Genomic DNA, 26,763 nt, shown 5'->3' on the forward strand with positions numbered 1-26,763 from the left:
CAAATATCTTTGGTGGTGTTCTTTTTGTATTGATTAGTTTTGCTTTCTCCTTTGTACTATATTAAATCTCTTTTTCTTTCCCATGTCCATATTTCACCTTCAGATGACTCCTGATGTTCCTGTTTCTCCTTACTCTGGGGACTCGTTCCATCATGCTGCGATGTAACCTATGTTAGACCTATACTAAATCTCTCACTTCACAGGCATTTCACAATTTCAGCTTCTACTTTATTAATCTTTTCTACATTCCCTCTGTGACATTATTTTCTTAATTGTGAAATTTTCCATATCTGGATGTCTTTGCCTATATTTCTCTTCGAATATCTTTGGAGCTGCCTTTTTTGGATTGATTAATCTGGCTTTCGACTTTGCATAAATACTGCACCATATCAAATCTCTCTCTTTCCCATGTCCATATTTCTTTTTTAAACTTTTCAAAAATCTCTAGGTTTTGTTGTTTATACTTTCACACTTCCTCAGATGCTTCTTTTTCCAAACAGATCTAAGTTTCTTGGTCTATATAATGTTTTTCACAAATCTGTTGTATTAATGAACACATTTTTATTTGAGTCTTGACAGCATTTTTCTTTTCCCCAATTTCTCTCAATCTTTTTGTGTATCTTGAATCTGGAAATTCTGAGCTTTTTGCATAACAGTAACAATACAGAACTTCTTTCTTATCCTCAATAGTCCACTCTATCATCTTTAAGGCTTTATTTTTGGCCCATCAGTTTTTGTGATTTTTGTGGGCTACTACTTCTGGATTTCCCTCCTTTTTTAAATTTCTCCAAATCTTTTGAATTTCCAAAATCATGACAACAATGGACCCCATTACTATGTCAAAGTAAGATTAAAGCTCATGAAGTTAGTATTGTTTCAATCTTTGATGTCAGCCAAAAGTACTGTTCGCAGCACCCGCAATATACATAGTAATGACTCCTCCTGCAATTCGGATGGGTTATATATATATTGGTAACATATCTAAATACTACTGCAGATTCTTTTTTTATAAGACCCGTTGCTCCTACTACTGTTGAAACTGCATGGGTATCTCTTCCACACTGCTGTCATTTCTGCCTGCAGATGCTGATATTTTGACTTTGTCTCTCTCTGTACCAAAGACACTGTAGTCAGAGTGTGGCGATTTCAATGATCAATGCTACTTTTGTCTTTTTTTCATGAACCAATATATCCGTTTTTCTAGCCTCTATCTTTTGAACTGATGGTAATGGGTGATCCTTTGTGATGTAGACTTCATTTTCTATGATGCTTTGTGGATTATGTTTCCAGTGTTTTTCAGCCACTTCAATATTATGTTTGCACACTCCCCAGTGCAACAGTCTTGCCACATTATGTCTTTCAGTACACAGTCCTTCTGCCATTATTATGTCACAACCAGCAAGGAGGTATGTGACAGTTTTCAATTCAGTTTTACAAAACCTACATTTGGTCGGTTTCTCCCAAGTGTTCAATGGACATTGTAAACCAGCATGTACCTAAGCCCACTATCTTGGGCCACCAATATTAACCTTTCATCTCTTGGTTCAAATTCACCTCTCCTTAACCATCCCTGCATTCGTTCCCGATTAACATGAGGTTCTTACAGAAGTTTTTATACTTGCAACTATATTTATGCATTTTCCACATTTCTTGCCTTCTCATCCGATCCGTCATCTTGCAGTCTTTCTTTTGTTTTTTGGCACATTCAATTGCTGCCTGATTTTTTATCTACTTCTGGTTTGATTTCCACTTATGCTTGACGCCGATATGCTTCAGCTAGATTAAGTAGAGATGTCATTTTAAAATGGTTATCTTCATGTTTTAAAACTTTCACTATGTTTGAGTCTTGTGAGGTCAGCAGACGTGTGCAGTGCCATGATTAAAGATCTATACATATAATCAGTTTTAAGGAGGCCCATCCCTCCTTCGGAATGGGGAATATATAATATTGGGTTGCATGGATCTTTATAAATCATTTATAAATTTTCAGTAGGACCTTCTGGATGAGAGGGAAGGGGAGAATGCATAAAGAAACATCCACTTCCTTGAAAAGGACAGGGCGTCCACCTTCCATACCAGAGGGTCTGGGAGTTTGGCACAACACTTTGGAAGTTGTCTGTTCAAGGAGGAGGCAAATAGGTCTATCGGAGTACCCCACCAGTGGAGAATGTCCAGAATCACATCCCTGTGAAGCATCCATTCGTGGGCTTGTGTCGTGGACTTGCTGAGAGCGTCTGCCAGCACATTTTTAACTAAAATATAAACTGCTTGCAATGAAACCTTCGCTTGAAAGGCCATCTCCCAGGCTTGAAGGGTGAGCCTGCATAGCAGGCATGATTTGGTACCCTCCTCTTTGTTCATATACCACAGAACTGTAGTGTTGTCTATGAATAACTTCAGGGGTCCTGGGAGTAGAGAGGAATGAAAGGCAGAGTGCCAGGATCAAAGCCCTCATTTCCTTTACATTGACATGCTGCTTCTTGATTAAGGGGGACCAAAGACCCTGCACTTTTAGGTGACACAGGGTTGCTCCTCACTCCAAGTCTGAGGAATCCGTGCAGAGTTCCTGAACTGGAGTTGGCTGTTGAAAGGGAAAGGGAAGGCCTGGGTTCAGTAGAATATGTTGAGCCCACCATTATATTTCTCTCTTTATGGATGGGGTAAGAGGGAGTACAAATCCCAGTTGATGAACATGCTGGCTCCAAAGAGTTTCTAGAAACCACTGGATTTTCTGCATGTGAAGTCTGGCTAGGGATAGCATGGGTATGAAAGATGCCATGAACCCTAGCATAAGCAAGTACTCCCTGGCAGAGATGGTGGTTAAGGGGAGCAGGTGGTGGTAATAGCTGAACAGAGTTGCCACTTTTTGAGGAGGGATGAAAGCCATCACCCAATCTGTCCTTACTCTGCATCCTAGGAAAATCTGATCCTGGCATGGACTGAGAGAAGACTTGTAGTTTTATGGTGAATCTCGGGGCCTGGAAAAGGGAGATGGCAAAAACTAGGTTTTCTTTTAGAGTGTCTGGGTGGGTTACTTGAATTAGGTCATCCAGGTAAGGACAGATCAGAATTCTTTGGAGCCTGCAGAAGGCAATGACAGCAGCTAAGTATTTTGTGAATACCTTTGGTGCCGTACAGACTCCAAAGGGCAAAGCACAGAAATGAAAATGGGAGGAAGCAACAGAAAAATGCAAGAACGTCCTGTATTGTGGGTGAATGCGGATATGCAGGTATGGTTCCTTGATGTCCAGAGTGACTAGAAAGGCCTGGGGTCGCAGGAGACGGAAAACAGTTTGCAGAGTGAGCATCCAAAAGGTTGACACTTTGAGGAAAAGTTTCAGATGTGAGATGTCTAAGATTGGTCTCTCCAAGGACCATCTTTTCTGGGGACTAGGAACATTCTGGAGTAAAATCCTCTCCCTTTTTGGAGGGGTGGAAGTTCTTGAATAGTTCCTTGAATTATCAAGTCTTCTAGGATTTGAGGAAAGAGATTAACCTGGTCCCGGGGAGGTTGTGGAATGCCCATGAAGGGAGGAACAGAATTCCATACCATGTGATAACCATTTTGAATAATGGAAAAGGACCCATTTGTTGGTGGAGACACTTGTCCAAGAAAGGGGAAGGAAGCAGATGGGTGCTGGGAAAGTGGATGTTTGAGAGCTTTGCCAGGTAGTCGCAGACTACCTGGCCTGTCTTGAAGGGTGGGTTTTCGGGCAGGGGTTTGCTGGAATCTGGAAACACTCTGCCTCTGAGCCCCTTTCCTATGGGAAGGAAGGCAACTGCACTGTTTCCTTCTGACAAATTGTGTTTTAGCTAGATAATTTTTGTGGTATTTAAAAACTGAGGTGACAAAGAGGTGTTTCAATTCCTTAAATTCTTCCACTTTGTCATGCAGGAGACTTGAATAGGGCTGAAGCCTCAGCACCAAAAAGGGCATCATTGTCCAGGGGTGCATCCATGATTTTAGCCTTAATATCATCAGGCAAAGGCTGGAGATGCAACTTTAGTACGGACTCTGAAGCTGCTGACCTAGCAGATACCAAAGCAGCATCATAGCTGCATTTAATGGAATGTCTAAGCACCTGGGTTGAAGTGGACAGGAAAGAGGTGAGCTGCGCTTTGGCTGGAGCATAAGGAAGGTCTGATGCCAACCGGGAAGCTTGGCCGAGTAAGGCCAGAACATATTTTGACATGGGGGTCTGGTAGTTAATGGCTCTAAAAGCCAGGGTACAGGAAGTATATACTTTCATCTGCAACCTTTCCATCATTTTGCTATCCTTGTCAGATGGGAGCAGGTTAGTACAGGGGAAGCAACTAAAAGGGTTTGTCGAGAGAGAGAGAGAGAAAGAAAGAGAGAGAGAGAAGGATCTGCAAGGGGACATTTGAATAAAAAATTTGTCCTCTGGGACCTTATAAAATTTGTCAAGCCTTTTTGGAGCTGGGAGTTAGGATTCTGGGCTCTTAGACACAAAGTGAAAGACATCCAGAAAGGCAGGACGGACAGGAAGGCATGGCCGAGGGAGAGTCCATTTGCAACAGGTCTTAGAATCTCTTATTTTAACTTCACATACTTTACTACTTTCCCACTTGACGTTCTCTCTCATCCTGGAAATTGTTTCCCCAAAGTATTAAATTACTCAGGAGAATCCCCACTGTTTGAATCTAATTCTGGGGAAGCATAACCCAGAGAAGACTCAATCTGGGATGTGTATATCAGGGATTCATCAGATAAAGATGAATCTTCTTCCTCACCGGAGGTCTGCTGTTCCTCCACTGATCTCCTGCGAGTGAGGGAAGAAACAGGAATAGATAGAAGGGTTGAGGATGGATTTAAAGCTATGAAGGCATTCCATATACCCTGGGAAAAGACCTGCCAATCAGGAGAAGGGTCCTGGGAAGAGGAAACATGTTTCTGTTTTATGTTTTTTTTCCCCAGGAAGATCCACTATAAGAACAGAAGGAATAGCCAACATACAACTAGTCACTGGGTCAGGTGTAGGGATTGCTAGCTGTGGAGGAGCTGGAGATGCTGCAGGAATACCGCTTGGGATGTCTGAGATACTGGGCCGTGATTGCCTCATCACCCTAAACGGATGTCTGCAATACCTTTACAGACATGCTAGTGGCGACCTCCCTAACTGCTTTCTGAAATGGTACCCACTGCGGGTTGGGAACCAGTGATCTAACGGGCCTTCACTGGCCGAGAGAGAAACGTCCAAATCCAGAGGAGCAGCAGAAGATTCGGGCCTTACCTTTTTGTCCTTCGGTGGCTCACCAGACAGACCCATGGTGTTCTCTATACCGAAAGCTAACCTTTTTAGATGTTGATTCTCTTGGTACATGTTAAGCACTGACAAACTGCTACGAAGTGTCTTGGGGACAAACACCCGGCAAATTGTACAAGACTTGTAGTCGTGCTCAGACCCTCGGCAAAACAAACACTGATTGTGGCTTTGTGTGGAATCTCATGTCCACAACTGCACATGCCTTTTCTAGATGACATCAACATGAAAACATGCAGCAACAAAAAGGAACATAGAATTTTCCCCAATGGGGCATTTTTCTGAAAGCCAGCAAACACTTGGCAATCAGACGAACATTAGGTGTTGTTCGGACTGTCAGCACAGAAGTTCTGAGGAATGGTACTTGCCAACGTCACCTTTATTCACTACATATGCTGCTGAGCTATGTGCAATGTCGCACATACCATGCAGTAGTAAACGTTTTTTGTATACTGGCCACATGTTCGGGGTGTACAGGCAGGGAATTCCAAAGTTTATGAATACTGCAACATGGGAAGAGAAGGACACGGTACATCATGTTACAGCATAAAAGTATGATAAAGAAGGTGGGGGATAGGACTAGACCAAATATACAAATAACGAAAAATTGAGTTGGACAGAGAAGGCTTCCTACACACCTACTGGAAATTAAAATGGAAAAAAGAAATGGGTGACACGGACAAAAAGGAAGGCACAAGGGAGAGCTAGGACAGGAAAAAGCAAAGGAGGAGGATTAAAATTCATAATGAATGAAAGAATGAGAATTAAGCTTAGTAACAAGGAAACTGATGTGTACAAAGGGAGAACAAGGTTGGTAAGGGGGGAATAAACTGATATTCAAAAGTGGGAAAATGAGAGAATACGGAAGAAAAGATTGACACTAGAATGTATTTTAGCGCCAGCCAAAGAGTAAAACTTTGGCATTAAGCGATAGAAAGGAAGTGTACAAAATTCAATTAAATAAAGAAAGAGGGGACAGGCAAACGTGTTAACAGCATCTATAGGACCCCAACATCTTACGAATTCAATGCAGATTAGTATCAACCACAGATAAAAGTGGGTATGTATACAGGTGGACAAATGGCAGACACCCATACCAAAAAGGGGAAAAGATTAACGAAAGTGAGTAAAGAGCACAGACAAACAATATACAGAGGTCATGTGATGGAATGCCAAAGGCAAAATCCCCAGGAAGTGATGGAATACCAATAGAGATATGGGATTTGTGGAAGGAAGAGCTAGAAAAGAAGGTGGGAGAGCTTATTTAATAGTATAATGCATGGTCAGAGGACACTAGACTCAAGGAGTGAAGCAGTCACACAGAAGGATGGAAAGGAACCCCCGTCTCTACCCTCTTTACAGACTATCAATTTTAAACCATGATTACACATTTCACATAAGCCCCAGTAGGTAGTTTGGGGAAAATACTACCCAAACTAATACATGGGGAATGGAGGACAGCAGATAACCAGACTACAATGCTATTAATATTACAAGATATGCAAAAAAAAATGGGGGAAATACTACCCAAAATAATACACGGGGAACAGAATGGGTTTGTGGGGTATGGAAGACAGCAGATAAGACTACAATGCTACTAATATTACAAGATATGCAAGAAAAATAGGAAGGGCTAGTAATCTCACTAGATGCGGAGAAACCATTTGACAGAATGGGGTGAAAATAATGGTTTGAGGTCTGAGATAGGTGGGGATTCCCAAAAGACTGAGTTGAGGTAATAAGGACATGGTTAGAGAGGTGGGCAACAGCAAAAGTGAATGTTACTGCAAGACTTTCAGGCAAAATGAAGATAAAAGGCATGCAAGACAAGGGTGGCCTTTGTAGCCACTGTTACGTGCAATGTATCTTGAAGCATTGACACAGACAATTAGAAACTCCAATGTAAAAGAATACAAAAGGAAATGAAAAAACACCACCCAAAATCTAAACAATGTAATGCTCACTAAGAATAATCGGGGGAGGGGGGACAAAAAGAAATTCTGGGAAATCCTGGGAAAATTTGGGAGAAAGGTAGGCATTGGGTAAACAAAAAGTACAGTTTTGTACCTACCATAAATGTAGATGTTAGAGTGGTTATACTGCTGCAGTCATCACACTTGGGTTATCCTGTCGTCAGGCGGTCCCGCAGTCGGCCAAATCCCAAAGTCTTGGTCCGGCGTCGGTTGTCGTCGCCTCTTCCCTGACGTCAGTGCGACAGGGGTATAAAAGAGACAGCCGACGCCATTTTCTTAAGTTTTTCTTGCCCCAGATGTCAGGTGCCCCTAAGTAGGAAGGCAATACAATAGCTATTTAAAAATACGTTACTAGATAAGCAGTAGTACTAGCTGTTAGCAAATACAACATATAGACATGCATCCAATAGATTGAAGTACATGGAGTTGTAACTAACACCTGGTATGTAGAGGGGATGGAGGGAGGGTAACCTGGACTGCAGCAGTATAACTACTCGAACATCTACATTTATGGTAGGTACAAAACTGTACTATGTTCATCGTGCTATACTGCTGCAGTCATCACACTTGGGTAGAATCCCAAATCTATGGAAGGGTGGCTGGTACTAAACTGGGTTAGGTGATGCTAGGATGCCCTGCAGAACTGCAGTGGCAAAACCAGCCCTGGTTTTTGAGTATAATGGAAGGTTGTAGTGCTTGGTAAAGGTGTGCACTGAACTCCAAGTAGCTGCCTCCAGAATGTCTTTGGTTGGAACCCCTCTGAGAAAGGCTGCTGAGGTTGCAGTAGCCCTGGTAGAATGGGATCTAATATTGACAGGCACTGCCTTCCCATGGTGCGAGTAGCAAAAGCGGATACAATGCGCTATCCATTTGGAGATGGTCTGTTTTGAAATAGCCTTTCCTTGTGAACCTGCAGCATATGATACAAAGAGTTGGTCAGTTTTTCTGAAGTTCTTTGTCTTATCTAAATAGTAACGTAGCTGTCTCTGAATGTCCAAAGAGTGAAGGAGCCTTTCTCCTTTATTCTGTGGGTTAGGATAAAAGGTGGGTAAATGAATGGACTGATTCAAAGCCACACTGGATACTACCTTGGGCATGAAGGTAGGGTTAGTTCGTAAAGAGACTCTGTCCTGATGGAAAATGATGAAAGGTTCCACGGCCATAAGTGCTTGTAGTTCTGAGACCCTGCGTGTTGAGGTAATAGCCAGTAACAAGGCTGTTTTCCAAGACAAGTATTGTAGTTCTGCTGAGCATGCTGGTTCGAAAGGAGGTAGTGTTAACTTTGCTAAAACGAAGTTCAGGTCCCAAGTTGGTGTTGGTGGTTTTTTGGGGGGTCTTATATTCTTAGCCCCTCTGAGAAACTGTCTAAGTAAAGGGTGTGAGAAAATTGGGGGATCCGTATTATATTGGGCTGAAATGGCTGAAGCATGGATCTTAATGGAGGAGAAGGAAAGGCCTTTGTGTAGCATCTCAGTCAGGTATTGCAGTATGTGAGGAATGTTTGGAATCCAAGGATTTTGACCTTTAGCCTGGTGCCATGCACAAAATCTTTTCCATTTGTCTGAGTAAGTCTTCCTGGTGCTAGGCCTCCTGGCCTCCATAATTACATTCAGGATGTCCTTTGAGAGAAGTGTTGATTGATAATTTAAGGAATTCTCAATGCAGCTAAATTTAAAGTTCTAAGCTGGCTGTGATGGGTTTGATAGTTTTTCTGAGTCAACAGTAGTGGGAATTGAGGCAAGCTCCATGGAGGGCTGAGAGTCAAGTTCCTTAGTAATGGGTACCAGTGCTGGCGTGGCCAGTCCGGAGCAATGAGTATCATTTGTGGTCTCTCTGATCTGACCTTCAATAATACCTTGGTCAATAGAGGAAGTGGAGGGAAGGCATAGACTGTCAGTGTTGTCCAACTGAATGATAGAGCGTCCACTTTCCAGGCTAGGGAGTGATAAGTCCTTGTGCAGAATTTTTGTAATTGGCAATTGTTGTGGGGACGCAAACAGATCTATGTCTGGACATCCCCATCTTTGAGTTATCATTGAAAATACTTGTGGGTGTAGTCTCCACTCGTGGGGGTCTGCCATGTATCTGCTTAATTCGTCTGCCAATATGTTTTCCTTTCCTGGCAGGAATTGTGCTTGTAGTTGTACTTGGTAGGTCAAAGCTGTGTTCCATAAGGTCATAGCCAGTCTGCATAAAGGGTAGGAGTGTGTTCCTCCCAGTTTGTTTATGTACCACATAACTGTGGTATTGTCTGTCCTTATTAGAAGTTGTCCTGGATGCAAGAGGTCCTTGAAGGCTGTCAGAGAATTTTGCACAGTGAGCATCTCCTTTTGGTTGATGTGAAGATTTATTTGTTTTGCAGACCATTTGCCCTGTATGCACTGTTCTGCCATGTGTGCTCCCCAGGCGTAGTCTGAAGAATCTGTTGTCAAGGTTTGGTTTGCTGGAGGTAAGACGAAAGGAAGACCCTTGTTTGTTTGACATGTTTGAGCCCACCATAGGAACTCTTTTTGAAGGCAGGGAATGATAGGTATACTTGTTTCGAGGCTGTGCCTGTGTTGAGACCATACACTTTTCAGGTACCATTGTAATTTTCTCATATGCAGCTTTGCATATGGGATTAGTTGAATGCATGATGCCATGAACCCCAATGCCTGCAGGATTTTCCTTGCAGTGAGCTGGGTAAAAGTTGCTATCTTTTTAAGTATTGAGTCAATTGCTTTTGTTTGTCTGGCGTGAGGTAAGCCATCTGGGCCGTTGTATTTAAGCAGGCACCCAGGAATATTATTTGTTGCGAGGGTATTAGTTTTGACTTCTTTTTGTTTACTGTGTACCCTAGGCAACTGAGCAGCTGTGTTACAAAAGCCAGATGCTGTAATAAAATGTCCTTACTGTCCGCTTGGATCAGGCAGTCGTCCAGATATGGGTAAATTTGTACTCCTCATTGTCTGCAATATGCAATTACTGATGCCAGGCATTTCGTAAATACTCTGGGTGCAGTAGATAAGCCAAAGGGCAGTGCAGAGAATTGATAATGCGTTGTACCTGCCAAAAATCTGAGGTATCTTCTGCAATCTTGTCTGATAGGGACATGCAGGTATGCCTCTTTGAGGTCCAACGTTACCAGCCAAGACTCCTTGCCCAGCATGGGAAGGAGCTGCTGTAGAGTGAGCATTTTGAATTTGGGTACCTCCAGGTATGTGTTCAGAATTGAGAGGTCTAAGATGGGCCTCCAGGCTTTGTCCTTTCTTGGGACTAGAAACAGTCTTGAGTAAAAACCTTGACCTTGCTCTTTTGTAGGTACCTTTTGAATTGCTTTTATATCCAGGAGAGCTGAAATTTGCGTTTGAGCCTCTGCCCATTGGTTTGGAGGCAGATTTGGCATGCCTCTCATCCGAGGTAAAGTGTGGAAATGAAATCTGTAGCCTCGGGTAATAATGTCCAGAATCCATTTGTCCTTTGTTATGATGCGCCAATTTTGTGGAAATTGGGCCAGTTTCCCTCCCAAAGGTGCTGCCAGGGCAATTTTGCTTGGCAGGCGAAGAGGGAAGTCATTGTGTTCGTTTCCTGAAAGGTTGAGATCTTTCGTCTCCACCTCTGAGTTGCTGTATGCCATTGTCTAGGCCTGAAAGAACCTTGTGGCTGGCCTCTGCCCCTTGGACACCTGTACCTACCTCTTTGGGGTCTGTCTGATGCAGGAAAGGACCAGTTTTTTGATGGCCAGTTTCTGCTGAAATGAGGAGGTTGTACCTGTAAAAAATCTTTAAATGTTTGCATAGATTTTGCCTTTTCTTCCATTTTCTTCAAAACTTCCTCTGCTTTGACACCAAACAACACATCTTTCTGCAATGGGGCATCCAATAACTTTGCTTTGACATGTTCTGGTAAGGCCTGTTCTTTAAGCGAAGCATGTCTACGTATGACAGACCCTGTGACAGCTGCTCTGCATGAGGCTTCCAATGTATCAAAACCACACTGTAAGGTATGTTTTCCCACTTGTTCTGCTGCATGCAGCAAATCCTGTATCTCTTTCAAATCTAGTTGATCTGTCTGAGGGATCAGCTTCTGCTTTAACTGTGTAATCAAATACTGTTGGTATTTTAGCATGTGGAATTGGCAGTTTAATGCCCTCATGGCCAAAGTGGCAGAAGTATACACTTTCTTTCCCCATCTTTCTAATGCTCTGGAATCTCTTTCAGAAGGAAGTGGATTCTTAGCAGTAGAGGCCTTAACCCCTTTGGGTTCCTGGGAAATGGTCTCGGGGTCTGCATTAGGGCTTTTGTATAGAAACTTATGAGTATCAGGAACTCTGTAGTATCTGTCTGGTTTAGCTGGAGCTGGAGGTAAGGAATCTGGGTTTAAACTGGATTCAAAGAAAACATCATCCAAAATGTCTAAATCTGGAGGAAATGCCAGGGGTCTATGCTGTGGAAGAAGAAACTCACGGAGTCTTTTCTTGGAGTCAGATTAATCTTGGCCTTCCCAGTGGAAGTGTTCCCTCATGGTGTGTAAAGTTTCCCCAAAACAGTAGTCTTCAGGGGGGAGACAGAGGGAATGGACTCTTCAGCATCTGAGTCTTCATAAGGACGGAAGGAGTAATCCTGGTCATCAGAGTTGCCTGAGGAAATGGATGCTTGATCAGAGGAAGGATAATCTTCCACCAGTCTAGGCCTTTTGTCAGGTGGGGGCTAGGATCCCCTGACAAGGGTAATTAAATCCTCGGCCATCTTAAGCATCTGTTTTTTAGGCATAGGGGCCTGTGAGGGGGTGTGTGGCCCCGGTTTTCTAACTTTCAAGGGGGCTTTGAGCTTAGCATAAGGCTTGACAGAGGCAGTTGTCTGTTTGAAAACACCCACTGAAACCGAAGGTCTATTCAAACTTTCCAGATCCCCGTCGGGGCTGGCGTCAGAGGAGTGAGGTGGAACCGGATCCTGATGACCAACGGTTTCGGTTTGGGATGCCGTCAGAAATTCTGAATCAGCGGTAGTCAGGGGCTGCGAAGGCGCCTCGCTGAAAACCGGAGAACCGGCGTCAGGCCTTCCTAAGGCCTCGGTACCTGGTCTTGGCTGCCGGTCCTTATCTTAGCGTTTTTTAATCATTGCTGATGTCGGTTGCTCCGATGGCATGCTATAGTTAAATTTTCTGCCAAAATAATGCTGGGCGAATTCTGCCCGACGCTTTATTGTACGTTTGTTGAACCTAGCACAAAAGCGACAACCAGAGACGTCGTGGTCTGGGCCTAGGCAAAGAATACAACAAGAATGAAAATCCTTATGAGGTATTTGCTTCCCACAAGAAATACAATTATTAACTTTGTCTGACAACGGTCTGAGGCAAGAAAAAGTTTCTCCAACGGGGTACTTAGCTTTAGAGAAGACTTCAGGCTGAAACTCGATTTGAAAATTACAGGAGCTGGCCGACCGGCACTTGCGAACTGCTTCTGCTTCGGGTACCGCGTGGCAAGAAAGACTGAAGAAAATGGCGTCAGCTGTCTCCTTTATACCCCTGTCGCACTGACATCAGGGAAGAGGCGACGACAACCGACGCCGGACCAAGACTTTGTGATTAGGCCGAAAGCGGGACCGCCTGACGACAGGATAACCCAAGTGTAATGACTGCATCAGTATAGCACGATGAACATCAGACAAGCACAAGCACAATTATCCAAATTGTTTAAAGCACAGAAGCTGAAGAGGGAAACAGGGAATATGGAAGAAATTAAATATTAGATATTTATTTTCTTCTACTAAGAAGTGAACTACATCAATTAGAATTCATTGAAGTACACTTATGTCAATAACATCTGTGAATAGGTGTGCTTGTTGTATATAAGTCACACCACAAGCAATGCCTGTTATTTAAGCCCATAATGTATTATAGAATAGTGTGAGAACTGTGTAGGATTTAAACAAGACAGAAATTAAAGTATTTGAAGGCTATAAATTCTTCGCCTCACAGCAAGAGGTTCTCTGGTTCGATCCTCGGCTGGGGTGCCTTTTGTGCGGAGTTTGCATGTCCTCCTTTTGGTCGTGTGGGTTTCCCTCAGAGTGCTCCTGTTTCCTCCCACATCCCAAAGATATGCTGTAGGTGGATTGGACAAAAAAGTCCTTACTTTCAGAAATCGACCCTAGGGAACAAAACCTGAAAATATCTGGCAGAATCTCCAGGACAAAGCAGTAAGGCAGAAACAATTAGTTGCTAGAACATACAATTTTAAGAACAACCCTACAAAGCAAAGGTATTTAGGAAATATGTTGAGACAACAAAAGACAGATGGGCATTTTTAAACTAAACAAGGAAAGACTTAAAGGATCACGAGAGATCCAGAAAAGAATAAACATTTAAAGAACACTAAGCAAAACTTCATGGCCTGCAAAAGGAAACAAGAGGCTGGGAAGAAAGAGGAGGAGATTTTCCGGATGGACTTGATTTATTCATGACTGAGGAAGGGACACCTAAACAACTAATTGAACTAATTGACTTGGGAAACTTGAGGAGCAGATCCAAATGCAAACACAAGGAAAAACACCAGGCTGAGATGGTTCCCAAAGGAATTATGAAAGAAATTTAAAATCAACCCTAATCCTTGCTTCGCATAATTTATTTAAATGCAATACAGTCAAGTAAAGAAATCCTCAAGTCGTAGAAAAAGGCAGTAACAGTCTTCTTGATGGAGGGGAAGAACCCTGTAGTCCAAAAACTAAATTTCAACTTTTTATTTATGTTATAGCTGCTTGAATAAGTGCTATTTATACCAAACTTAATACAAGATGACCAATGTGGCTTTACAAAAGTGAGGCAAACATTCGACAAGATAAATGATTCACAAAAGATTAAAAATTGATAAACCATTAGTATCACCAGATGCAGAAAAACAATTTAATATGGTTCATTGGAGACTTCTGTGGGCTGTGATGAGCAGACTGGGTTTTCCAGCTGATATTATTAATGTGTTAAAGGAAATGTATGAGGGAGTTGTTGCAGTAATTTGAAATCAGAAGAGGCATCAGGCAAGGGTGTCCCTTTTCACTTCTATTTGCAATCTATCTTGAACCTCTAACCCAGACAATAAGGCAGATGCTATAAGGGGCTGAAAATGGGAAGGGGTAAATGAAAAGGTAACTTTACTTGCTGATGATAAAGACATTTTTACACTGTTTGACCTCATCAGCAAATTTACTATCAGGATATAAAATAAATGTAGATAAAACAAAGGCCCTATGTTTTGATTATGCCCCCTCTTGGGGTCTCATTCAAGTATACTCACAGCTCTGAGGACATTACGAAACAAATACTTGACAATTTGGATCATGAGAAAAGCTGAAGACATCCCACTAAAAAAATGGAAAAAAACTATAAAGAAATTAAGGGGAAAAATTAAATAAATGGAAGTTACTCTACTGTGACCAGGACCAAAGAATTCAAACATTAAAAAAGTTAAAGTACTGTTAATCCTATATACCACTCAAACATTTCCATATGACCCAGGAAAGAAATTTTGGGATAGGATGAGGCAGGAAATCACTGAGATACAGGGGGAGGGGGGATTAAGAGTAAAACAGCAGGAATTCATTCTGCCACTTGAAAATGGAAGCCACGCACTGCTACATTATCACAACTTTGAAGCAGCCCTATTGCATTTAAACTTACCTTTTGTAAGCCTTCAAATTATGATGCAAAATAGAAAAAAAATGTTGGATCAAGTAACACGGATTTAAGAAATAAGCTACATCTGTAAGTGGAGGCAGTTTTGGGAGAGGTAGGCAGGGCTGAAATAAAAAGTTTAAATACTGTCTCAGCTTTCTTATAAAACACCCCAATTACCTTAATTGGCAATTTTAAGTTTGGCCTATTGGTTTATCTAAATTGCCAGGGTTTGTGAACACAGAAATAAGGGAAAAAATGGTGAAAAGGCAAAGAAAATGTGAGATCAAGAAAAAATGGATTTTTTTCTTGGAAGTGTCTCCATAAATATTTTTAAAACACTGGATAGGTTATATAAGATGTTCCCAGGAGTACGTGAATATTGTAGGAAGTGTACAAGCAATACTAAGGGAAACTGGCAGCTTATGTTTTGGGGATGTTAGAAATTAGCAAAATTTACAGGAGACTTACCAGCTTTATTAAAAGATTTAACAAAGGAAATTTTAGAGATAAAAGAGGCAAAATAGTTGAAGTGATGCCTCAAAGACAGTAACCAGCCAAAAAGCAATTCTTGCATTAACCTTGTCAGTAGTAACAAGGTGAAAACAAGGAAATGGAAGACAACAAAAATAACAGCTTGGGAGGGAGGTAAAAATCACTAGCGGAAGAAATGAGAGTCAAGGAAAATGCGATTTTAAAAATATGGCCCAGCACATTACATGAATGGAAATGGGAAATCTGGGATAAAAACATCTTAGAGCTGTGTCACAAATCAGAGCTAGAAAGCAAATAAGATTCATGAACTATTGCAGAGAAAATAACCTAGAGGCTATCTATATTATTTTGTAAAACACTGTGAAGATATTTTATACAAGACACAAGTTTAAGTTAAGTTTACAGTTGTACACAGGATGTATATTACACTACAGGCTGATCCTTCGGTATAGTGTTAACATTAGGATTATACCTTTTGTGAGTAAATGGACAAACCACCCAAGAATCTACATGTAACGCAAGACTATCCACATGCAGTGTTTTCTGGTGTACATTACTGAACAGGCATGTCCAAGGGTCAGCTTCCAGTGATTTCTCCTGTCCACCTGGTGAATCTGGGCATTCTGGGGTAATGCGGGAATTGAGTCATGTACACAGACAACCCCTCTCCTTCTACCACCCAGCACTACAACCTGCGAGAGATGCACTTACAAAGCCAAACTGGAAGCAAAGCTCTCTCCAGCCAAGATTGTGCTAGACAGTCAAGAGGAAAAGGTTAACACCTGCAATACACCTCAGGCAACACATAGCCCTTCAAAACCCACACCTTCAACACCCACACATACAACACTAAACCCACATATGCGGAGGCCCTTAACATTAACCTGCCCAATCAACAAGGACCTCTGAAGATGAAACGCAAACAAAACACCAGTCACAACCAGAGTGACACATAGCTCACCCAACAACAGCCCCTAAGGCAAGACAATGTACCTAACACTTTAGTCCTAGGTGACTCTATAGTCAGGCACACTGATGTCCCACTCACCAGGCTGAACAAGGAGAAAATTAGTCAGCTGCCTGTCGGGTGCCAAGATCCGCCACATAACGCATGCACTCAAGTCATTCCACAACAAGTACAAATATGACTCTGTCATTGTCCATGCTAGAGTGAATGACTTGAGACGTACCTCCCTGGACTACATGAAAAGAGACAAAGAAGAGCTCTCGGATCATGTGGCCCAGGCAGGTATGACCCTAGCCCTGAGTAGCATCCTGCCTTTGCCCAGAAGGATACCACAGTATAAGGACAAAATGATAGACTTCAACAATTGGCTAAGCTTCTGGTGTCATTCAAAGGGGATCCAGTATCTGTCTGCCTGGGAAGACAGGATCGACAAACCACAATGCTTTGCCAGAGATGGTCTGCACCTGTCACCCCTGGGATTCAGGTTACTGGCTAAAGCTCTTGCCACCCCTATAGTGCCTTTTTTAGGCAAGGTTCAAAGGACAAAACCACCACCATAACAGATACAAGCATGCAAAATCTGAAGGCAATGCTACTCAATGCTAGAAGTCTAAACCTCAAAATGCACTCTCTCGAGGCACTCCTAAAAATGGAAAACATCGATATCTGTGCAGTAACTGACTTGGTTCAAGGCTCCATAGTGCACCCCTGCAATACCAGGCTACAACTCTTACCACATGTTTCGGCCACAAAACCAAGACCGAAACACTAAAGGTGGAGGAGTGTCCATATTCACCAAGGATATTCACATCTCCAGGCTAGTTGCCCAACACAATGCATCTGAAATTCTCCAGGTGCAACTAACACTAGGTAAGACTGCAATCCAAATTGTAGCTTGCTACAGATCCCCCACCATGCCCTAAGATTCTCACTACACCTTTCTAAACATACTGGAAAATATTAAGATATAACCAAACACCTAATACTGGGTGATTTCAACTACCCTGTCATTAACTGAGAAAACTACTCTGGTACAAACTTCTTTTCCCAACGGTTCTTGGAATTCATAAATTCCAATGCCCTGGATCAACTAATCCATTGTCCCACCAGGGGCTCCAATATCCTAGACCTGGTCATTACCACCATGGGAGATAGATGCTCCACACCAGTGGTCACACCCTCATTGGTCAGGTTTGACCATAAGCAAATTTATTTATTTATTTCAGTTTGATTACCGGGGAAGTCCACTGGGCCAAGAAGTACCCATTTTCAGTGGAGGCCCGGGGAGAAAAGCTCCAAAAACAGTACAATCAAGGTTACATACAGTAATGGATGATAATACAAAGTCACAAACATTTAGGAATATGTGAGATACAGTAGTAGGCAATACAGTAAGGATTACATAAAATACAATCATAAAAGTACAATGTCCAAGATGTAGAGTCTGCATAGAAAAAAGGTAAAAACTTTTTTTTTTTTTCACCCTTGACATCCACATTCCACCCCCCCCCCCCCCCAGTAGGGAAAAAACGTCTCCAAAGCCAACTTCATGCGCCTGAAGTCAGAAGTGACAAACTTCATGACACCCATGCAGACGTGATCTGAAAGTTCGACTGCAGAATCTTACACTAAGGCACTGTACGAGCACATCCACTCGTGCATGGATCGTGCCATCCCAAATAGAACCAAGATGCTCTCCTCCAAAAAAGGAAGCCAATCTGGTGGTCCCCTGCTATAAACAAACTATACAACAGAAGGAAGAAACTGTTGCAGAAAAGAGAAAAATCCCAGGATGCAATAAACTCCCTCACCAGCCTCGGTAAGAAGCTGAGATCCCTCATAAAATCCTCAAAAGCTAGTTATGAAAATAAAATTGCCAAAGATTCCAAAGACAACCACAAGGCTTTCTATAGTTATGTCAATAATCTAAATGGCAATGCTCAGATCTGCACTGAGCTTCAACAGAATGGCATTAAATATACTGATCCCAAGGATATTGCCAATATCCTGGCAGATTGATTTAGTGCCAACTTCACCCCCCCCTCTCACCCCTAAAGAACCCATCTCAATACCAATAAATTGCCAAATTCCAGTAATCATGACCACACAGGTAGAAACCGCACTCTCCAGTGCTAGGAATACAGCATCCATGGGACCAGATGGCATCCCAGGCTGTGTACTACATGGACTACAAAATGAACTGGCACCTCACTTAAGTGTTATGTTTAATCATAGCCTCACCTCAGGCTTTGTGCCCACTGAGTGGTGCACAGCTACAGTTATCTCACTCCACAAGGGGGGATCCACCTTGGATCCCGGGAACTACCGTCCCATCAGTCTGACGAGCGTGATCTGCAAGGGCATGGAACACATTATCATGGAACTTATAAACAAAGACACTGGCAACTTTCAAACACTGGACCCCACCCAGCTTGGGTTTGTGAAGGGCCGATCTTGTCTCCTGAACCTGACTGACTTCTCTGAATCAGTCTCCAGAGCTGAGAACGAGGGTAAGGCGGTCCACACAGCCTATCTGGACCTTGCCAAGGCCTTCGACACCATCCCCCACTCTGGAATCATAGATAAACTTGCTAAGCTGGGCATAAATCCCTGTCACTCGATGGGTTGCCAACTGGCTTACTGACAGAAACCAGATTGTAAAAGTAGCCGACTCCAAATCCAGCTCCAGACAAGTGGAGTATCTCAGGGTTCAGTCCTGGGACCACTGTTTAGCATCTACGTCTCTGAAGTATAGGCCAACACTAAGGGACTCTGGCTAACAAAGTTTGCAGATGACTGCAAACTGGGAACCATTACTGAATCCCCAAATGATGTGTATAGTCTACAAAAGGGCCTTACAGAAACAGATGCCTGGTGCCACAGCCATGGGCTCAAGCTTAATGCAAAGAAATGTATAGTTATCCCCTTTGGAAAAAAACCTGTACCCATGAATTACCACATAGATGGCAGTACACTAAACATCGAAAGTGTGATGAGAGACTTAGGGACACAGGTGGACAGTGGTCTCACTTTCGATAACCACATCGCCACAACAGTCAGGAAATCTATGTGGCACACCTCATCACTAAGGGCTTTTCATCCAGAAAAAAGGAGGTCATTGTCCCACTGTACTCATCCGTCATTAGACCCATTATAGAGTATAATGCCCAGTTTGGTATGTACCTCACAAGACATCTGCAAAAGCTGGAAACAGAAATACCTCACTAAAAGAAATCACAGGCCTAAAGCAGATGCCATATGCTGACAGTCTAAAAAAAAAAAAAAACTCCAGCTACACTCTGTGGCATATTGTCTACTCAGAGGAGATCTCTGCTTAACATACAAGGCCATGTCAAACCCTGAACTGTTGGACATGCTCCACTTAAAGAAATCCCAATACCTCAGATCCACACGCTCCAGGGATCTAAACCTTGTCATCACAATGAACAAAACATGCTGGAGGGATAGGTTCCTGACCCAGAGACTCCCCATACTCTAGAATAGACTGCCCATACATGTCAAGCAGAGCGCCTCCTTTGCCCTCTTCAAAAGGAACCTTGATGACTGGATGGGAGAAAGGAAATTCACCCCGGGGATCATGTCAGTCACCCTGCTAAACAGGGGTCCAGAGAAGTAAATATTGTGGGAAGAAATATCCAAGGAATTGTTATGGCTAGGCTTGTATAGGCCCTAGAGCCGATAGCCTAGTACCGACCTATGAACGGAGTTTTCAAACAAAGAAACTGTTTCAAAGGAAAAAAGAAAATTGGGACCAGAGAGAGAGGGATGATGATGACTATGCCCCCAAGTACCACAATGTGGAAAGACAGTAAACTTTAATGTCACATCTGCGCAGAGTTCTCAACTCAAAGAAGTAAAATGCCACAATCTCTGGTACCTACAATGGTCCAAAGACCCCATACAAACTGGGATGCAGTGTAAAATAATTTGCTCAATATGGTAGCCCTTTTTCAAGGACAAAATTCAGAAATGTGGGTGTTTCGAGGATGAGATTAAGCATTCCAAATAACCACTTCCAAGGGGGAACAGGATTCAGGACACCTCCCCCTGGAATTTAGCAAGATGCACTTGGGAGAGAGGGGGAAGAGCAAGGGACCACTCAATTCTCACAGCACTGTCAGACAGGTTATTTGGGGCAGATGTGAATGGAGTTGATTGCACTGCCCCTCTCCAACTCACAAATTGAAGGCCTCAAAATATTCTAAAAAATATATGAGCTGAGGATGACAGTGATTACCTATTACCTGTGCACACTGGCTCCTGTATGGGTGAAAACACAAGAGTTCTGTGCTGGGAATCACAGGACTAGGAAACGTGGCTAAAGGCAGAGTGGGGAAGAGACCACTGCCAGAGATGGATCATGTTTCATATGCCTAGGACCCGCACTGGGTACACTATCAGGTCTTCCCTACCAGGCAAAGAAAGTGTGAAATGGACAAGATCCACCTCAATCACATCTGAATGCGTTTCAACTTGCTTGTCAGCCTTGTTTCTATTACAAGTCAGCATCAGCTTGTATTTCTGTCACGTAAATGTAAGGTAGTGCAGAGTGAAATAGCTTACATGGGGGTTGTGTGGTGGTGGGAGGGGGAGGTTGCTCCACTGCAAAAGTTGCTTTTATTTTTATTTTTCATTTGCCTGAAGTAAAGCTTGAACAGGTTGGGTTGACCCAAACATAACTTGAGGCCTTCTAGTGAAAACAATCTCAATGTATGACCTTACAATAGACAAAACTGCCAGACATGCTGCCTATGATATACAAGTTCCACAGTGGTATGATTATGTTGAATCCTCAACCACTTCCTGCAAGACCGCAAAAGGTCTGGAAGGCAGTCCTAGGTGTGGAGTCCTTGTTCCTGAATAGATCTAATCAATTAACAGTCATCTCAAGGAATGGATCTCTTTTAATCAGCTTAGCTGACTAAAGACTCTAGCATACAATCAAATGACAAGGAGGGCTAAAGGACCATAAGATGCACCCACTAACTAAGGAGCCAAGACTACACTTTCCCAATCAAGTTCCTCAACTGACATCAAGAACCTGGACTAGTCCAGGGTAAATCAACACCTGAAGAGAACAGAACCAGTCAATACAAAGCTTACCTCAAGGAATGTCAGCCTTGGTCTTTCCATACAACAGCTTGGCTTTATAAAGGTTGATAAATATCTAAGAGTAGGAGATCTCTGTCATGCTGGTCTCCTTGTACATGGCTACTAAATTTCAGTCATCTGATCCATCATGCTCTCCTCCTAGACACAACAGGCAGCCCTGGGTTTGATTGGCATTTAAGCATCAGCCAGCACTTGGTGGTGTCAATGCAAAACAGCATCTTGGTAGAAGAGGACTTTCAGTTCAAACCACAGCATGGTGGGAGCCCTCAAAAGCAAGTGCATGAGGGGCATGTTCTTACAAGAGGGAAGGAGCAGTATAACCCATGCTGACTGCAGGAGCTCATCCTTCTATCCAGGGAGTGGGACTAGGAGTACAGAAAGAGCCCACAGTTGCAAGGATGTCTGCAAGAGCAGAAACAACTCTCGTGGCTGTCTGTATGACAGAACCCCTGCCTGCACATTTTTTGCCCCAGTCAGTACAACTGGTTTGACTGTGGATGGAATGATTTTAAATTACTGGAAATCAACTGTGCAAAACTGATCTTAAAAAAATGAAGCATGCCTCCAAATTTAACTGACAATAGCAAGAACTGAGATCCACACTGTGCAAGCAGCAATGGACTGGCAGGGCTCCAGGGAGGGGAGTGGTTATGCAGCCAGTATGTTACTATCAGTGTATGTGCAGGGTACATGGACAACCACAAGCATAGAACTTTGTTAGCAAGGTACTAAATTCTGACTAATAGTAAAATATTACCCAAACTAAGATCCATCTCCTAGTGAAGGCCTCCAAAGCGAACTACAAATTCAAATTAGCTTCCCTAACCAAGTATAACCACAAAGTGTTCTTTAGTTACATCTGTAACCTCAATGGTAAGGCCTAGATCTGTGCTGAACTCATAGTTAATGGTACTACACATACAGAACCTGTGGATATAGCAAACCTGCTGGCTGACAGGTTCAGTGAAAACATCACTCTCCTATCCCTGCTACATACCCCAAAGCATCCCTAACAACTGTCGCACACCCAGTACCTCTGAGGAGCAGGTCTTAAATGCCCTTTCAAAGGCCAAAAAAACAGCCTCTGTGGGACCAGACAACATCCCTGGCTGTGTTCTACATGGGTTAAACAGGAATTAGTATCACCACTGAGCAAGCTTTTCAATCACAGCCTAAGCACTGGCTTTGTCCCAGCAGAATGTAAAATGACTACAGTCATCCCTTTGCACAAACTGGGTGCATCCATTGACCCCAGGAACTACAGACCCATTAGCCTGACCAGCCTCATCTGCAAGGCCATGGAAGGAATCATCATGGCCCGTATTAACAAAGATACAGGAAATCACCAAATGTTCAACCCCGCCCAGTCTGGCTTTGTCAAGGGGAGATCATGCCCGTTAAACTTGGTGGACTTCTTTGAGAAAGTCACCAAAGCTCTAGATGAGGGCAAATCTGTGCATACAGCCTACCTAGACTTAGCCAAGGCCTTTGACACAATCCACCACTCAGGCATCATTGATAAACTCACTCAGCTTGGTATCAACACATATATTGTCAAGTGGGGTGCAAACCGGCTCACTAACCGAACTTGTACAGACAAAATAGGGGACTCCACCTCCTCCAGCAGACCAGTAACCAGTGGTGTTCCACAGGGATCAGTTCTGGGACACCTACTGCTCGGAATACTTCTCTGAAGTAAAGGCTAAAACTAAACTAAAGGACTGTGGCTGACAAAGTTTGTTGTTGACTGCAAACTGGGAGACATCATTGAAACCCCTAGCGATGCCATCATCCTGCAAGAAGGTCTTATGCAGAGTAATGACTGCTGCTGAAGTCATGGTCTTAAACATAATGCAAAAAATCATCATCCCTTAAGTGTGATGTTCCAAAGAAGTACCATATCAATAGCAATGCCCTAAGCACACAGTCTGTGGTCGAGATTTGGGCACACAGGTTGACCTTAACTTTGAGCACAATGTCTCCACAGTGGTAAGAAGGGCATTTTATATTGCTCATCTCATAAGCAAGGACATTGCCTCCAGAAAAAGAAGAGGTTGCAACTCCTGTAATCTTCCTTCATCAGGCCAATAATACACTACAATGCTCCTTTGGTATGTTCCTTTCCAAGCACCTGCAGCAATTGGAGAGACCACAAAGGTTCCTTACAAGAAAATTCAGGGTCTTCAAGATCAGTCTTATGCAGACAGACAGAAATCATTGTCACTTTACTTTGTATTCTACACACTATTCACAGGCGACCTGTGCCTTGCATATAGAGCAATCTCTGACCCGGCTTTAATGGAAATGTTGCACATTAACCAGCCAAATGGCACACAGGTCACTTGCTCAAAAAGGACCTTAACGTGGTATGTGACATCAACATAACTTGCTGGAGAGACCGATGTTGCCACCCCTCTGGAGAGAGTTTCCTATTCCCGTTAAAGAAACCCTGTCGTTTGCCCTATTTAAGCTTAATTTGGAAGACTGGATGGGTAACCGGAAATTCAGCCCAGGGGTCCCACCTATGTCCCTCTTGGACAGGGGCAACAGGTGCCGATTTTAGTGTCTGCTTGACCTAGACACCCTTGGGAATAGGGGTTGAACTTGGCTAGGCTTACAAGGGCAGTCGATATCATTTTGTCAAATCACAAATCAGCAAACATCTATTTATCGAAGCTCCTAATCATCGAATGGAGTTTTCAGTGAAAATTTTTCCTAAGGCAAACCAATAATTGGCTACCATCTGGAATTTGCCCTTTTCCCCACTGTAGTGTGTGATCTTGGAGTTGGTATATTCAGTTGGCAGGGTGGGGGGCTCAGCCCCCTCACACTGGGTGGTCATGTGGGGTGTAGCCCCTCCCCCCACCTGGGTAGTTAAGTTTTATGATTTTGTTCACGGTTGCTAGGGTGGCCTACTGTTTGTTTGCCTTAAGTAAAATTTTGCTGAAAACTCCGCTCGACAATTGGCAGCTTTAATAAAAAGGTGTTCGCCGATGTGCGATTCGACTAAGTGATAAAAGAGAGAGCCCTGGGGCCATTAGCCTAGCAACCTCCTATGATCAAGCACTGTCTCCACAGTTAAACACACTGCTAGTACCACTTAATTTGCAGACAAAGCTGCTTTATACTCAATTAAAGCATGGTCTTTCCTGCAACTCCCACTCATGGTAGACTACTTCATTTTAAGGATTCACACTTAAAAAATACACACATTACAACTATAGTACATAAAAGTTTAAATCACAGAGGAATAAAGGTAAGACTACAAAGCAGCCACCCTGGGACTGACTAGTGATCCAGATTATAGGACAGATGAAAGAGGAGTGATTGGCCAATACTGACTTGTCCACACTGGATAGAAAAAGATAGCTCAACCCACTGCATGGCTGACTGCAGTATGAGCAAAGATGTGGAAGCATACCAAAGGTATGTACACGCTGTAGCTACAATTAAACTGATGAGTGGAAATACCGGGTCAAGTGTCTCCTGTACATCCAAATGCCATACAATGCCAGAGGCAGATGTATAAGTACTTGATGGCTGCCTGGCTGACTATTTCTTGACTGCCTCCCATAATCAGCAATCAGTAGGGAATATGCATACTTGTTAAATCATGGGAGGACTGTTGGTTAACACAAGACAAAAACACAAACTGTTGTATAATGGTAATGAATGAACACAAATTACTTGTGTTACAGGCTGCAGGTTACAGCCACTTAAAACAGGAGTAAATTATATACACTGCATATACTAGCACATGAATTATCCTGCTCAAGAGGTCATCTTGATAAAAACATATAAAAATGGGTGAATGCCATTGCAGAATTAAACAGCAGTGTATGTACAAATAAAAATGGTATGTAGTATATGCTAATAAAACAAAATTTAAGTGCTGAATGAAACGTCATTCGCTCCAGTATTAACTAGCTTGTGCTCCAGTACAAGGAATACAACAAGAAGCTGTCCAACTTCTATAATATTGAATGGTAAAGACGCTGTCCAACTTCTTCGATACTGAATGGTAGAAAACACCAGCACTGTGTATCAGATGAAATGTTCGAGAAACAGAACTCTTACACCAACTTTTATAGCAACTCTTTGTGCATACACCAAAACATTATTTCAAAAACGTTTTTGCTACACTTCCAAAACGTAAAAAGATGTAATGGGGAAGGTCACTCACATACCATCAAACCTTACATTAATGGCAGCATGACTTCAGCTCTGTTTCAGAAACAAGAGTAAATATAATTCTGAAAAAGGCAAGTTGCATGCAAGAACACAAGCAAGGACACAACCACTGCCCAAAAAGTCTGACCCCCATTTTTATATAAAGCTTTTAACTAGTTTAACTGCAACTTAAATGGCAATTGAAATGACCTCAGATCACACACTTATAGCAAACACACACACACACACACACACACACACACACACACACACACACACACACACAGTATAGCAATATTACAGGCTTCTAAACAGTGCCTAACATGATCCTGTGAGATGGTATACCTGCTCAGTGATCAAAACTGAACTACTTTCTATAGCAGAGTTGCAATTAGAGCAGAAAGGCTGACAAAAAACAAAAACCGTCAGGTAAACATTAACACAAGACAGAAGAAGAAAGCCAGCAGTGAATAAGTAAGGACTACATGGGCAGAAATGTGCTGCATTAGACAAGTATCTGCAAGGAAATTAAGACGTGCAGTTCTTGTAGAGCAGAGAAAAACAATGCACACATGCAGCATGTGAACTATAACTTAAAAACAAACCTCTTCCAATTAAAAGCAGTGTGCTGACATCTCCATGGATTCAGCTTACAGAGTAAATGTGAAAAGGTAAAGACTAGACCATCATACGAGCTCTAGTGTAAATGTTTTTCCTCGTCGTGACTGGATAAGAGACCGCAATGAATTAGCAATACAGCGTTTGCCATCCCAGTACAAAAGAACAGCAACTAAACCCCTTGTCATACCAGGAAAATGAGGCTGTTGGTGTTCTCCTAGAAAACAAAGGAATACATACTTACTGAAAACACATAAAAGTAGTCCTTTGTATTAAAAGAAAAACAATCTGTCCAACAAGACATCATTTACATTGTGCTGTGCCATAATAACAAAGTTGAAAGCAAAGCATTTTACAACTGCAAATTTACCAAAATGAAAAGTAGAAAAGCACACATTTTAAAAGTTGTGGAAGAACATGCAGTCTCTGACCATAGACACAACTTGAGTTTGACTACCAAATCAGGTGCTGAAGAAGCCAA

The 26,763-nt window shown here is 42.6% G+C and overlaps 1 protein-coding gene across 1 annotated transcript in view; it reads right to left on the bottom strand.

Moving 5' to 3' along the window:
• Positions 1–26,763, bottom strand: part of NUP205 (nucleoporin 205) — a 1,199,422-nt gene that overhangs the window by 1,016,543 nt on the left and 156,116 nt on the right. Inside the window, 1 exon segment of the mRNA XM_044087173.1 lies at positions 26,357–26,499. Within this exon segment, the coding sequence (XP_043943108.1) occupies positions 26,357–26,499 (143 nt within the window).

Source organism: Protopterus annectens, chromosome 11.part0 (genome assembly GCF_019279795.1).
Source record: "Protopterus annectens isolate FY-2018-M chromosome 11.part0, PAN1.0, whole genome shotgun sequence".
NCBI classification, from domain to species: Eukaryota; Metazoa; Chordata; order Ceratodontiformes; family Protopteridae; genus Protopterus; species Protopterus annectens.